At 42.3% G+C, this 15,234-nt stretch overlaps 1 protein-coding gene across 1 annotated transcript in view; it reads right to left on the minus strand.

Annotated features, from left to right (window-relative positions):
• LOC138505064 (mucin-19-like) overlaps nucleotides 1-15,234 on the minus strand; it is a 424,600-nt gene that overhangs the window by 351,231 nt on the left and 58,135 nt on the right. The window contains exons 32-41 of the mRNA XM_069625388.1: nucleotides 14,001-14,329; nucleotides 13,428-13,602; nucleotides 12,159-12,190; nucleotides 11,345-11,522; nucleotides 10,228-10,332; nucleotides 6,858-6,898; nucleotides 4,896-5,024; nucleotides 3,961-4,059; nucleotides 3,149-3,277; nucleotides 702-747 (exon numbers count right to left, since the gene is read on the minus strand). Coding sequence (XP_069481489.1) covers nucleotides 702-747; nucleotides 3,149-3,277; nucleotides 3,961-4,059; nucleotides 4,896-5,024; nucleotides 6,858-6,898; nucleotides 10,228-10,332; nucleotides 11,345-11,522; nucleotides 12,159-12,190; nucleotides 13,428-13,602; nucleotides 14,001-14,329 — 1,263 coding nt within the window. The remainder of the gene's footprint in view (nucleotides 1-701; nucleotides 748-3,148; nucleotides 3,278-3,960; nucleotides 4,060-4,895; nucleotides 5,025-6,857; nucleotides 6,899-10,227; nucleotides 10,333-11,344; nucleotides 11,523-12,158; nucleotides 12,191-13,427; nucleotides 13,603-14,000; nucleotides 14,330-15,234) is intronic.

A 15,234-nucleotide genomic window follows, 5' to 3' on the forward strand; every position in this document is an offset into this window, starting at 1 on the left:
TTATATAAGCACTATGTGAATTGGAACAGAGGCCTTCTGTGAATAAAAACGTAACAGTATAATGATATATCTGGAATTTTGTTTCATTTAAAAATCAGGTATAAGTGCACCGTGCCTAACTACACCATTTAAATTGCTAGTACTACAAGACTGTCAAGTGAATAACATCCTTCATTTGGCAGTTGCATCTTAATCAATAGTACAAATACATCCTTTCTTTTCTTTTTGGTAAATAGTTTTCAGTATAAAGAACAGGGGACAGGCACACTGCTTAATATTCATTGTCCCCAACTCTGCATCTCATACTTATACAAGCACCACTGTGTTTGCAGGTCCAAGCCGTGCACCATAGTAGTTACCCATATGCTAATTGTCAGACAATATTGCTCCTACTGTACACGACATTCACAGAACCTACAAACCAACACATAATGTGGCATATGGCAGGGAATCTCTTACATTAAAGTAATTTGAAACTCTGGATTATCATTTGACTGGGTTTAAATGACAAATGTCAATGCAATAGAGGACATGTCTTGCAATGCCTGGTGTCTTTTAACCAGTATTATATCTGCTACAGAAAAGGGCATTGCAGGGCATCAAAAGTGATGTTTTAGACAGTACTTTGATTAAAATCAAAGGAGCCATGGCAAAGCCTGTGAGATGTGGTTACCTTGCAATAGAGATTGAAAATGAATTACCTTTACAGACTTTACAGCAACCATCAGAAGACATCACTATGTTCTCCTAGAATGGAAATGCATATGAAAATGTTAAAAATCAGGACTGGTGTGTGCTAGATCAATGCTTTTTGTTTTCCTGAAGATGGAAAGTATTATTTATGTGCTTTTCAACAATGTTGATTCTAATATCTTTCTCAACTGCTTGGACGACAAAGCCATCTCAGACCAGTAGTAAAGCTGGTGTGATTCATATCTGTCGAATCACATCATAAGATCTCCATCTTTTCTTTTTCCTCTCCCTGGCAGCATTAATCCTGTGGTGATTCACAGTGTTTATACGTAACCCTGTTCGGAATGTATCTGTGTTTGTGCTTGCTGATCTGAGCAGCATGCTTGGTTTATAATCTTTCATTTATGAAGATTATACTAAAAGCAGGCACAGAGTGGATGGTGATCTTATTCAAGTTACTCCGAATATCCATTTGCGTATACACACTATTGTTAATTAGATGCACAAAAAGTATAAAAAGCCAAATGGCAATAAAACTAAAGTCACAATTTTTGGAGACATAGCATTCTCTAGTCACCTACATAATCGTCGCCCAGTCTGATCTCCACACCCATTCCGCTTGCAAACATTTATAACATTTCCTACAATTTGGTGACAGCCTGGCGATTGTCCTCCAGGTGGAGGAATGATCCCGTCTTGCTTTTTTCTACTTTGTGTTCTCAAATGAGTACTTCTTTTCATTCTAAGATACCATTCGGGTTGTTTGGCTATGGTTGAAATCTCTTAGCTTGATACTGATACATTATACCTTCGACTGTCTGGCCATCCCTTATAGTTTGCTACAGCTTCCAAATGTAGCAATCCATCTGTTTCCCAATATTAATTGTAAACATTGTGTCTCTTCTGTTCTTGTAAAACTTCAGTGGCTTTCAGCCATTAAAATTATTAGGTTTAAGTGCCTGTGTTTGGTGCACAGCCCATTCAAAACATACTCATTACAGAGGGACATTAGTCAACTGACCTACTAAAGCCCTTCTCTCAGCAGATAAATTGCTGCTGAAGATCTCAAGTTTGTGGCATGTATGTAATGGAGGCAGATCTTTTTCAATTTTTGCTACCAAAGACTTGAATGGGCATCCCCTAGAATTATGTAGGATACCACACCACGTGTCCATTCGTGAGAAATGTGTAAATGTGCACAGGAAGCATTCTGCAAAATGACAGAAGGCTTTCGGGTGGTGGCGCACTTTGAACAGCGCTATGGTATAACATAATGTGATGTGAAGCTGTAGCCTGTGCCAGCACTATTGGAAATTGATTGATGGGCCCCTGTGGTAGCTGGTGGTCACCTTCCTACTCTCCTGGCCATACAAGACACATACATACAGTAGAGTTATCCCTCACTGAATTAAAAGTGTATACCACTGTAATTAGCCAGGCTAAGTCATTTGCTCTAACATAGTCTTAAGCCGTGTTAATGTGTTACTCGGCAGGAAGTCAGTGTCATTCATTGTCAGGGAAGTAAAGGTGAGCAGTTCTGGGTTCGAGGAAGGATGATATGGCCTTTACGTGGGAAGTCTGGACAACTGTGCAAAGGAATGTCATGATGTTGGTTTTTACAGCAATTACTGTTTTGGAATTGAGGAATGCTCCTCAGTATGAAGGAAGAGCTTCTGAATTTTTGAAAAGTAATATTATAGGTATGGGTACAATACAGGCAAACATATAAAAACTACAGAGCCACTATAGCCAGACGATGTTTCATGATAATAAGGAGGATGGTATTATTTCTTTGTCAATTCATGTGTATTTCAACACAGAATAACAACCATGAACATTTTTAATGATGGAGTTGGCTAGAGCAGATGTCTGCCAACTTTGGCTCTCCAGATGTTTTGGACTACAACTTCAACAAGCTATAGCCACCACAACTCCTTTCAGCAGCCAGCATAAAACTGGTGAGGGATAGTGGAGACCATAGTCTAACACATCTGAGGACCAGCAGTTCAGGAACCCTGTGGTAAAGGATCTTCCTCCGATTTAAATATCTTCCTACTCTATTACATGGTTGAACCTCAGGCATTTGCTAAGCTGAGGAAAGGATACACCAGTTGTGCTGAATAGGCTTTCTTAAAATGCTGTGCAAACAGCAAACAAAAAGGTATGCAGTAGCATTTGTAGAAGAGCACATTTCCCCAACGTTTGATATAGTGTGATTACAATGGGTTCAATGTCTATATATAAAAGGATCAGAACTCGAGTTTCCGATCAAAGTTCATTGTAAAAGTATGATGGGTCAATACCATGGGAGATGTTGTAAATAATGGACAGGGGCCTAACCAGTAGTCTTCATGCTGAACTGAATGAAATGCAAGTGAATCATAACAATTCTGTATCTAACTGCATGTTTCAGCTGGTGAAAGCAGTGTATAAAACAAAATCACAAGCAACTTACAACTGCACAGTCCTCTGGCTCTAAGTCTGCACACATCTTCTTCACTGTAACTGGGACAAACTTATCCTCTATTTCATGACACTCATAATAGGTGCAATTGGTGCCAGATGGGTTCCAGGAGTCTCCAACCTGAAATGAAAAAAGTAAAAAGGGAGGAGATTCAATAAAATTGGGGCCAACTCCGTGTTGGATGCACAATGGTAGAGGGTAGATATATGTTTGGCTACATCTATGTTAAGAGCCAAAGACATTGAAAATGCTATTGTGAAGATCAGATGATGCTCCATGACCGGAGGACGGTACCACAAATGATTAATTTTCAAATGATTTCCTCATTTGTTTTTGATTGGAGGAGACGGTCATCTCTTACCAATGATAATGTTCAATTCATTTGGAACCCTGGCATTGTGCTAGTCTACGCTAGATGGAGTCATGCTAGTTGAAGCTCTGTGAAGCCTATGAATCCCTATGGCATATTCAATCTTCTCAGTCTTTCATTCCATGGAATCGGATGTAGGATTTGGATCTGAGATCAGAGAAGCCAAAGTGTTCTCTTCTGGTCAGAACTCTTGTATACCCACCCGTATCTCTAATTATTAGCATAACATAGCAAAGCAAAGTCTTGGGCTGTATCGCAGACTTCCTGAAATCAAACTCCAGCCCTGCTAGCCAGGAGAGAGCAGTACTGGCTCAATAGACAACATGATGACACAGTACAAGTTTGTGGCTCGTTACTTCAAGGACACCGAGCTCTGACATGCAATGTTCTCTAGTGTGAAATAGGGCATAATAACCAAGCACAGCAGGATTACCTCAATGACTTTGGTTTCATTGTTCTCTGTCTTCATGACACAAGCCTTCTGGACACATTCCCCACAGCACTCGCCGGACGTTGTGGTATACTCATAACCCTATGGCACAGATGGGTGAGAAGAACAGCTGTCACATGGTTTGGCCTTTGTGAAATGTAGTGAATGGAGTTATGGTGGTACCTGCAATGAGACTAACTCCATGCTAGAGACACCAGAGGTACTATTTGATATGCTCACTTCCTCATTAATTTGAATAGCATGATGCTGCTTTCTGGACATTCGCTACAATCAGTGGAATGTAGATTTGGAAGGGAAGGTGTTTAATGGATCAACATGCCCACCTGTTTACCTTATCTCCTTCTTAAAAATGATCATCTTGAGAATGCTCAAGAATTGAATGTTCTCGCTGGTAATTCCTGCTGTACCCTCTTATGCTCAAAGGAAATCTATTCCAAAAGACACTGTGCATTGTATGTGAAGGAGGCCAACTCCTCTTTGCATTCTGACAAAGAATTGCCACTGGCAGAGGCCAAGAAGCAAATGTGCATGAGGTGGGCACCAAATCCAACTTCACCCTCCTCATTTTGAAAGGCAATCAGCCACAAGAGAGAAAACAGACTGAATTGTTATGCGACCTGGCTTTCCCTCTCATTACCAAATTTGTGCCATGAGGGACGAATGACAATATAGCTATTGAGAATGACGTCTCCCAATCATAGTTTCTCTGGACTCATGTTAGCTCAGGTAGGTTTCGTCAGCACTGTCAGTGGGAGCTTGTACTGATTTTCAAAGTGTTTTTTACTTAATTTCACCATCTTCAATTGGCAGCAATACAACACACTCATACTTCACAAGCAAAGTATGATACCACAAAATAAAGATAAAGCCTTGTGAACGTATCTTGTGGCTTTCTTCATTAAAGTATGACTGCTTACCTGCCCACAGTCTGTCTTGCAAGTAACAGGCTCACAGTTCACTTTGTGCAGCTGGGTCTCTGGGTTTATCTCCTCACTGCAGTCACAAACTTGACAGCTGCCCTTGCTTTGTGGAATGTCTGATCCAGGCTAGTGGAAGGCAAAGAGAAATAGAATCAATGCTAGGTTACGTACTGAATAGCAGGATGGCGGGTAGGGTGTGTACCCTGGTGAACATGAGCTGAATCTCTGGGTATGGACCAGTTATGTACTGACATTGTGGTGTGCTTGATGAGCCTAGCGGAGAAAGACAGCCAAGATGCATGAAGAAAATTGACATAGATAATGGCTGCATAGCACGTGTACCATGGCAAAGAGCAATGGAAAGAGATAGATAGGAGAGCAGGAGAGAGGCAATGCTTGGTCAATAGATGGGTATCATTCTCAGTGGCAAGCAAAGGCTGAATCCAGTACAAAGTTCTAATAGGACAGTGTCCACAAGAGTGAGTTGTGAATCCTCATAATTAACGTGTTAACCAATGCATAATATATTGAGAAATTTGAGCAAACAATAAATGGGTACTATGCGTTTTCTTATTTTGTTTCTCCTTTTTTTCAACTAAATTCCCATTCATTGTGCCAATTATGGCAGGCTTCACATATATGCCTCCCATCTTTTTCAACCTCCACCCTCTCCATATACACTCACCCTATTGACTTTCTGACTTTTACCTCCCGTGTAAGGCAGTTTTCATTTTAAGGGCGGTTTAGTCATGTTATGGCATTTTATTTTCAGATTAAGAAGGTAACCCTAGTGTTATGCTGCCTTTATTTTCTGAGATTTTCTAAGGAACTCAGAACGGGGAGTTCATGGGTAGTTTGGGTCTTAGTGATCTTACTTGCCCTGTTAAACCAAACTGTGAGGCAGCAGACCATCCCATACCGCTCCCCTCTGTGCAATGGGCGGGTAGACATGCCTGTGCTATTCCAACACATTTGTGATAATGCTCAAAGGCCTATTTTGGTGTCAATACCAGCATTCAAGCTCCCATTCATTTGGCACTATGCTGCCACCAACATGTCCTTAGTTTGATATCTTGCTGAAGAAGCGGCCCTTTCACCTCTTTGGGCAATCACAGACAACCGTGGGAGGTACAACTACATGATTTAGGGGTTGTGAGCCACAATATTCATCCATTGTGCAAATACCCCAAAAGCTGCTGAAATGAATAGACACTTTGATCATATCCGCTATCCATTTTTGTCACATAGTTATGAACAGCTGGGTTGGCAGATACAGTACCTACATCCACCAAGTGTAACCCTGCTGACAACACTATGGTGTGCAGTAAATCTCCCTTTTATCGCTTTATGAGTTGATTGGAAAAGATTCCACTATCCCCAGCAATTGACCCGATAGCCCCAGCAATTGAGCCTTTACATTCCATAGTTCTATTGCCAGCACGGTCCCCTCCTCTTCAATGTGGGCTTGCATTATGGCTCGCATTCACCACAAGTGACATAACTTATAGCCCTCAAGAGGGCCTCAAAGTTTGTAATAATTTGCAAAAATACTTGATGTCCTCCTGCTGGGGTCTGCATGATCTCCTTGCTCTGCAGGCAAATACATTGAATATTAGAACTCGTTTTACTGACAGGGACCACAGTACCTCCTCCGCTGTTTGAAACTACAACCTCCCTGTAAGTTGCCTCTCTGCCCTTTGACTGCCAGAATAGAATATAGCATTGAATCGAGAATGGCTAAATGCCTCCAACAGCCAAGTGTCACAGAGAAGGGAAATATCCACCCAGCCTCACACCTTTAAGGTAGAGTATGTCACAAAATGAGCACACGTCTGCCCTGCTCAAGAGCACAACCTTGCTTCTTGCAATTCCCGGATAGTCACCACACTGGCTGCATACATATATGTGGTCAGCAGGGGTTAACACCATGCTGTGCAGTGCAAAAGAGTCATAACCTACCTGGTAAGTAACATTGTTGAATACGCAGACTTTCTCTGGCACTGTGGGGGGAAGAACAAATACATCTCACTGTCACATTCGCCAGAGCTATTTTATGTTATTTATTTTATTGGGCAATCGTAAGGCGCCTATACATCAAGAAATTGTGTTTCAAAGTTACAGATGAAATATCAGATGGTATCATAGCTCGTAGAGCTGCGCTTGGTTACAAGAGCTGCTACATTAACACATTTTGCTTCATTTCGGTTTTGTTTGATTTTATACGTTGTGCTTTCCCTAAAATGCTTTGTAACAACAATAAACAAACAGTAGAACATGAAGAACATGATAATGGAAATCACATAGGTGAGGCAAAACGCTCAGGGAGGGAAAACAAAATGGCTTTTAAGAAGTTAAGAAAAGGAACCGAGAGTGGGATAAGAGCGTACAGAGAGGCAACGAAAAAGACAGTTTATGAGCCAGAGTGGGGAGAGATGCAAGGACAGAACAGCAATCTGTGAAAAGTGGCAAGAAGAAGCCAGACCATGAACACAATGTAAAGAAAAGGGCACTAAAGACAACTATATAACGGGGGCCTTTGAAGGAAAGCATTGGCTGGAAGATTGGGAAGAACATGTTCTGCGGCATTGCATGTGGATTAGAGAGGAGCAGAGCATCCGATGGAAGACCTGGAATAAGGGTACAAGAATGCTCCACTATTTGCAGAAAATAGTGCATTTTATTGTAGATCTACAGGGCGGTGCAACAAAACAGATGTGGTTACAAGAAATAGGAGGGGGATCAAAAATGAAATGTGCGTGTCAGACGTGGGCCAGGTAGGATAACAGAAGGAGGACAGGTGTGAGGAGATGGCAAAGGATATCAAAGAAAATGTCCGTTTTGACAGAGTTAAAAAGAACAGAGTGAGAAGGTATCCCATTTTGGATGGCAGGGAAACACTTGAAAATATTGGAATGAAGATGATCAGAAGAAGAGGACAATGAAATCAATTTAACAGCATAGGAATTAAAGGAATATTTGTTCCTGTTTATTCTGCTGTTAGTTTGTTATCTTGTAAACACTGTAAGCTTGTTTAAATATAGTCTACTTCTGATGGGTTGTGTTTCTGCCATGAAAGCCACAATGGTGAAAGCATTTCTAATGAAAGGAGCGAAACTTTGAAAAACTAAACTGAGAATTAATAGTGGTAATAATAGTTCTGGGGATTTTTGGGAGTCCCATGAAATTCTGAAAGGAAGAGGTAAAGGGGTAGAGATACCACAGCCTTTGGAATACATTAGGAATGATTGGATAGAAAAGAGGACAAAGGGAAAAGAACAAAGCCTAGAATACCAAAAAGGGCGGCGACATGTGAAAGGGTATTGACAGTGTCAAATGCTGCAGATGGGTCAAGACGAATAAGGGTAGAGGAAAGTTTAAAGTTCCAGTCTGACAGTTGGTGACAGACAGAAGATAGTGTCCTTTATAGTAGGAAGGTAGAGCATAGATTGATGAACAGCTAGAACAGTGTTTACGTTTAACTAATGAGTCTTATAAAGCACAAGCACTCCCCCCGAGGGGCATCAAGGTGCTAAGTGGCAAGAGGAGAGGTATCAAGGACATGCAGAATATGAGGGGAATAACAGAGCTACAATATCAAAGAAAATCTTTGCAAATCATTATTTAATGTTTCTTTCTAAAGCGCACATCGTTACCGATCATAGGAAGGGCGAGTGAAAGATTGTTCCAGAGACAAGCCAACTGATACAGACATGCTTTCTTGGCCTATAAGAAGCGAATACACATTTGCTTTGTTGCAGGTATAACTTCTGATATCAAAGTGACCTACTGGGTTTGTACAGTGATATTTTATTTGTGAGGACGTTAGGCTCCGTATTATGTAGGGTCTTGGCCTAGCGCTTGGAAACTGATCCACTCTGAAAGTGGCAACCAGCGCAGCTTGGACAATGCCTTCTCGTGAGACTCAAGAGTCATCTAGCAGCCGCACTTTCCATTCTCTTTAATTTATACAGAGATTTGTTTGGAAGCCCGAGATAGATTAAGATGCAGTGGCCAACTGAGGCCAACACAAAAGCATTCCTTATCAAGTTCTGGATGGAGAGAAACAAGACAGAATCGTTTGCCCGAGATAGATTAAGATGCAGTGGCCAACTCAAGCCAACACAAAAGCATTCATTATCAAGTTCAGGATGGAGAGAAACAAGACAGAATCGTTTTCACATGTTTCAGATAAAGAAACATGAGTGGGATATTTTACAAATTTGGGAAAGACGGTTGAGCTTCAAATCCATCAAAACACTCAGGTTTCAAACTCGTGAAGAGAGTGGTGATGGGCGTGGGTTGTTGTGCCAAGAGGGAAGGTCAGAGGAGCTTAGTGGGAGAAAGAGGAGGGCCATGGTCGTAGAGCTCTTAAATTTGAGTCTGTCATTATCCAGCCACTGATTTATAGCAAGCATGCACTCTGAAAAGCCTTTGGAGTAGACGTAGTAATTGCCAATTCGTCTGGCCAGTGGCTGAAGGTTTAGGTAAGGAAGGGGATTTATCAGAGCCCTGAGGAGCACCACAGGGGTTAACAAATACTTTGGTGCAATCCTCATCATCATCAATGGTGATGACCTGAGATCTGTTCGTTAGGACAGAGTCTGTCTACTGAAGCGAAATGCCAGGCCCATCAAACTCTGCAGGGTGGCCCAGAAGAATGTTGTAGTGTATGTTGTCAAAGGTGGCACTGAAATTAGAATGATAATGAAAGTACAGAGGTATGTTGCATTCAGTAGAGTTTTTCAATGTCCATTCTCACTTATGGAGAATGCTACGGCAGGATCCAAAAGTTGGATTTAATCAGGGGCGAGGAGTTTAAGAGATGGAATGAAGTATGCACGACAATAAAATAGACAAGACAAAGGAGATTGCAGAGCGAAGGCCTCAATAAGCAGAGTCAGATGTAGAAAAGAAGACATACGAACAGAGTTGGTAGAAGAGATGGAGAAGTAGGAAATACCAATCAAATGGAGATGACTGTGGGTGAAAATAGAAGAGGGTGAAGGAGAATAGGGTGAGGGGTCAGGAACCGCTAAGTAGGAAGAGGGAAGTGTTTCTGATTGCAAACTGTTCCATACAAAACATTCATCAAAGATGCTCTACGCTACTGCTGAGATAAAACAATGTCTTACATTCCCATCCCTCCACAGCATAAATGTACAACAAGCACAGTATGCCCATAAAGGGATAAAGGGTCCTTGCATTAAGAACTAGCGTGTGTGTGTTCACTTTCACTTTCAGAATGGCCACATGCACCTAGAACAGCGTATATGCCAGTATTCAACCCTATGGGCAGTGTGATACTATTGCATTTGGTAGTGATACGCACCACATTCCATTTTGGCACAACAGTCACCGTCAGTGATGATGGAGCTCAGGCTGAAGCCTATGTTACATTTCTTGACAGTGGGAAAGCAGAGTCTGGGGTTGCATTCTGTAAAAAGGAAGAACATTAGATGAACACCTTGATCAAAACCTTGGCAGCATTTCTTAGTGTCATGAGTCGGGCTAGCATTTCTAGTTGAATTGAAAGGAGAGTCTTTCGAACCATGTCTCATGGCTAATAACATGATTTCTTTCCTTGAGGCAGACACTGCAATATTGACTGGAGTCATGAGAATTGGGTAAAGATATGCATTCCGGGCATATGTTGTAGGTGTGTTTGCTCACGTGGATCTCAATCCTACACAGGGGTGTCGGGAAGAGATGTAATTGTTACCATAGTCACCAGAGATTGATGGCTGGAAAGGACATACATTCCAGCTACGGCTTCAAGGAAAACATATTAACTCGAGCCATAAATTAAGGGAGAACATATTCCTTCTAGCCAGGGATATACTGATCAGCAATGTCAGCTGTCTCTGGGTGTACAGCAAGAAGGATTCTAGCCCTCATTCTACTGGGATGACACCATAATTCAGTAGTTCCTCTGGTGTGACACTGTACTTTTACAGTTTGCTCATTCCAGTAACACTTACCGTAATGGCCTTTGGTAAGTCAATGTAATAAATGTGCACCTGCTGGAAGTATTGTCAGGAGCATCACTATCACAGATGAAAGAGCTTAACCTCAATGATGGTAGGCGGACATCGCATTCTGATTTTCAGGTTTATTTATTAATTTACCAAAGTGCTTATGGCGTGAGGGAGGCGGGTGCTGTCCAATCATCAGCACATTGAATGTCCCTGTATATCACGAGTATCTTTCTCTGCAGGTAAGGACCCGTGTCCTTCCACCCACCCTTTGGATACACTTGCCACTTCTAAAGAAGCAATTGGAAAGTAAAAGAATCATGGGGACTGATCAGGCAGCAGACAAAACCGAGAGCAAATTCCTGCCCTAGACATTGATAAGAGGCAAAGGAGATTGGTCATGAGATGACAAAGGGAGCATGACGTGCCATGATGACTGTCCCTCCAATGAAGCCCATGGACAATTATACTTACTACATGCCATCTTGGTGCAGCAGGGATTATCGGGAACTACCTCCTCAACCAACTCATAACCTTCTTCATCGCATGTCGGAGACGTGCTCTCTTCACACTTCATTGGGACACATTGCACTGAGATGGTTTCCTTGTCACAGGCGCACGTCTGGCAGTTACTTGTCCAGGTCTCTCCAGGCTGCAACATGAGACAAGAAAATAGGGAGCTAGGCTGAGAAGCACATTCTGGACACAAGAATTGTACCACTGGACGAATAAGTAATTGGTTACATAGAACCAAAAGGTGAAATAAACTTCTTGTAACTGTAAATGTGCCTGCCTTTTTTTTAAACCTGAGGCATATACCCTGTGCAAGAACATTTTTAGAGGATGTGCTGCATGTTCAGATTGTTTGTAAATGCTTTTCAGAAGCTGAATATATCTCTGCTTCCTTAATTCCTTGTTCTCTTTTGGGGACCAAAATCTGAATGACACCTTGAGCGGCTGTGGTCTTTACCATGTGAACCTACTATACTACTCAGGCCAGAAGCCACTGTTTCCAAGATATAGGATGAACTGGGTGCTGGGCAACCTGGATGTTCCCTTACATTTTATTTAACACTGTATTCTTTCATTATTTGTCCAGTAAAGCAATATGTTAGACTGGTACAAATTATAGCATTTGGAAAGCTGTGTTAATTCCAAAATCCAATGCTGAAGACACAATACACCCTACTGCCCAACAAAGGACCCGAAACAGTCACCCACCGGCTACTCAACATATGCATTTACGGAAATAAGAACTTTGCTGGTGAATGAGCGTTGGTGAACTCACCATTTTGGACTTTCCATCAGGTCCCACGCAGCCTGGAAGAAAAACAAAGAATGCCTTTTAATAAACCATTCTTTTCTACATGGAGTGGTGAGAGTGACAACTGGAATCTTTTAATATACCAGTGGCTCACAGGTACCGCAGTTTATTTACTGGTCTTAGTGAGTGGAACGCTTGGAGCTCTGGAGGACTGTGACATCACGGCGTGCAGTAAGCAGGAGGAGGGGTCAGTTCTGCAAATACTGGTGTACAGTACTGAGAAATGAACTACATCTCGAAGTGTAATGCAATCTGTGAAATGCCTGGCTGAGGAAGGGGGCATATTGGAAATCCAGGTCACAGATAATCCCTAACCACTACTGAGCCAAACCCCTTCAAATTGCCAATATTGGGCAAAGTTGGTATGTGGGTGACTGTCCCTCATTAGCAAAAACCACACATCCCTGGTTTCTGGAAAGATGCTGCAGACCCCACTTCAAACCAGCCTTAGATAAAGATCTGACATCTCTGTGAGGGAGCAAGATCTACAGCCTCCTGTCTGCAGGAAAACGCCACTATCATCGCGAGCACCATATATTGAGTGTTTGTATCACCACTGAAGGGTGATATCTTTTAATTCTGTGGTTATGGTTTAAACAACGGAAAAGCAGAGACACCTCATTAAAAAACACCCTACCCACTAGCGAACAACATGGGGGGTGGGGAGGAGGAGTAATTTATCTACCACAGCTGCTTTGAATGATCTGAGGATTCAAGTTGTGGAGTTGGAAGGAATTCCTAACACTGGTAATTGCATGCTCAACAAAGAAAGCATTTGCCATCCCAGCCCACTTCCCACAAATGCACAGTGGTGTGCAATCTTTCACAGGAGAGAAGCTTAGCAGACCCAGCGAGTCTATCATTGTACCACCCATTCTCCCTGTAGAAAAGGAGAGCTGTACACATGCTCATGTGCTTTACCCAATTACTAATTTAGATACATTATCGTCACTTTGAAGCGAGATCCTCACACGTGCACATAATAGAATTATAGAACTGTATGCTGATCTGTGTAGTGGGCATAGGTAGAAGACACACGGAACCAGAGCGGAACACCCAACCTTCTTTGATTTTAGACAGTTCTGAGGACAGGTCTGAATCCTTGAGTGAGGAGGGTCAAAGGAATTACTTTAGAGAAGCTGTAGTCCATGCAACGGACGAAAAGAGAGCCGGAATGGCCCGTCCAACAACACATCGCATCCTTGGCTCTGCTAGAACTTCATCAGTGCTTACTTTCACATTCATACTGGAAACAGCAGCCCTTCTGGTCGTAGACTTGTTTTGGAGCTAGACCACCTTCACAAGTGACTTGCTTGACAGCAGGACATTCAGTTTCCTTGATGGTGATGTTGCCGCCACTTTGACAGGTTGCATTGGCACATTTGTTGATTGGCCAGGTTTCATTTACCTGTAACAAAAAGAACATTTCGGTTTTATATCGCGCACTTATTGACTCCCAGATAGATTACTATTGTGGCGCATGTATCCGCTGGTAGCAATGGATCTCACCACTAAAACAGAGATATTTTTCCCTGATGTGCTGCGCAAAGTTAAGCAACCTTTTGAAACCATGTGAAGGCCAGGTGTAAAAGCAGAGCGGCTATTCTTCTCCTTTCTGCAGACATGCCCCATTAAAATTAAAAGATGAGAATTGGGGTTGTGCTAGCCAACCCAAATCCATGAGAATAAAGAATGAGTGCAATTTGTATGGATGATTACCCCACAATGTGCATACACGTTTATGCTTGTCTGATCATTCTTCGCAATTCCTTCCATGATCCATGGATGCCCTGAGCAACAATTTACCTTTCTGAAGGGGTGAACATGAACGCACATATCTGGCAGGCCGGTAGTTGGATGTGTGTCTGTGAGAGGAAGCACAGCCGAGGATCGAGGTGTTGTGGTTGGAGAGCGTTCAGATGTGCTTGGGGTGCTTGTTCCTGTTGGGCTTTCTGAAGTGCTTGGATGGGAAGTAGCCACAGTTGAGGTTACAGTAGTGATTTGTGGGAGAGTGCTTGGTCCGGTTGGGTTTGGGGTTGTGCAGGGTCCCTGGTGCTTTTCCGGTGTGCATTCCTGATTGCAGATGGCATAATATGTGCAGCCATTTTTATCTGCCATATTGTAAATGACACCACCTGGAAATAATTGTTAGAAACATTATGGTTAGTGGACAGAGGAGGGAAATATAACATCCGCAAATTGAAATGTAGAGCAGAGATAAACTATCGCAGGATGCTTTCTATATCTATGGTGAAAGATTGATTAATGGAGAAAGGGAATCTTCACAATCCTTCAGGATTGAAAGACTTCGAACCAGAGTTTGAACTTCTTTTCAGTAATTGTGTCAGTTGCAAGCTCCTTCATAGTCCTTTCAACTCAGGCACTGCTCTGTTTCATGTTTTCCAAATACAACAATTTCACCATGAGAAGGACTCCACGTGAGTGCTGGTGAGGTTGATATTGGCTGGTGAGGTTGATATTTACTTTGGCTTGAGCACAGCGGCCAAAATAGCGTTCCCTGCAGAGTTATACAGATTTGGCAATGATAATGTTGCAGGGGCACAATCTTCTACATCATGGCATATATTCACGGAGATTTGGGACCATTGCGAAGCCCTGATTTTCATCACATCCAAACACCTGCACATCATCTCCCTTGAATGACCCATTCATAAGAAGAAGCATGCTGATTCTCATATTGCACGGGGCGCCTCAAAGAAAAAGTCATGTGTACTTAGCCCTAGAAGTATGGAATGTGTATGCCAAAGGAAGATATACATTCCATTAACCCGTAGGGTTGCATTGTGGCAGCTTACAACAATGTTCACATTTTAGACCAATAACTTCTAAAGCTGTTCAATGAAGCAGATATCATCTTTGAGTTCCAAACACGGCTCCTTTGCGAGCTGATATGATCCCTAATCACAAAATAAGCTGTGATGCCGCCAGTATTGCCTTCGGGATTGCTTGGTGAGCTGTCAGCACTACTAGCCCTGTTTGAGAGACAAATCTGCAACACATGTTGCCTCTCTGCAACAAA

The sequence above is a fragment of the Ambystoma mexicanum genome, chromosome 11 (assembly GCF_040938575.1).
Source record: "Ambystoma mexicanum isolate Mex_15411 chromosome 11, UKY_AmexF1_1, whole genome shotgun sequence".
Lineage (NCBI taxonomy): Eukaryota > Metazoa > Chordata > Amphibia > Caudata > Ambystomatidae > Ambystoma > Ambystoma mexicanum.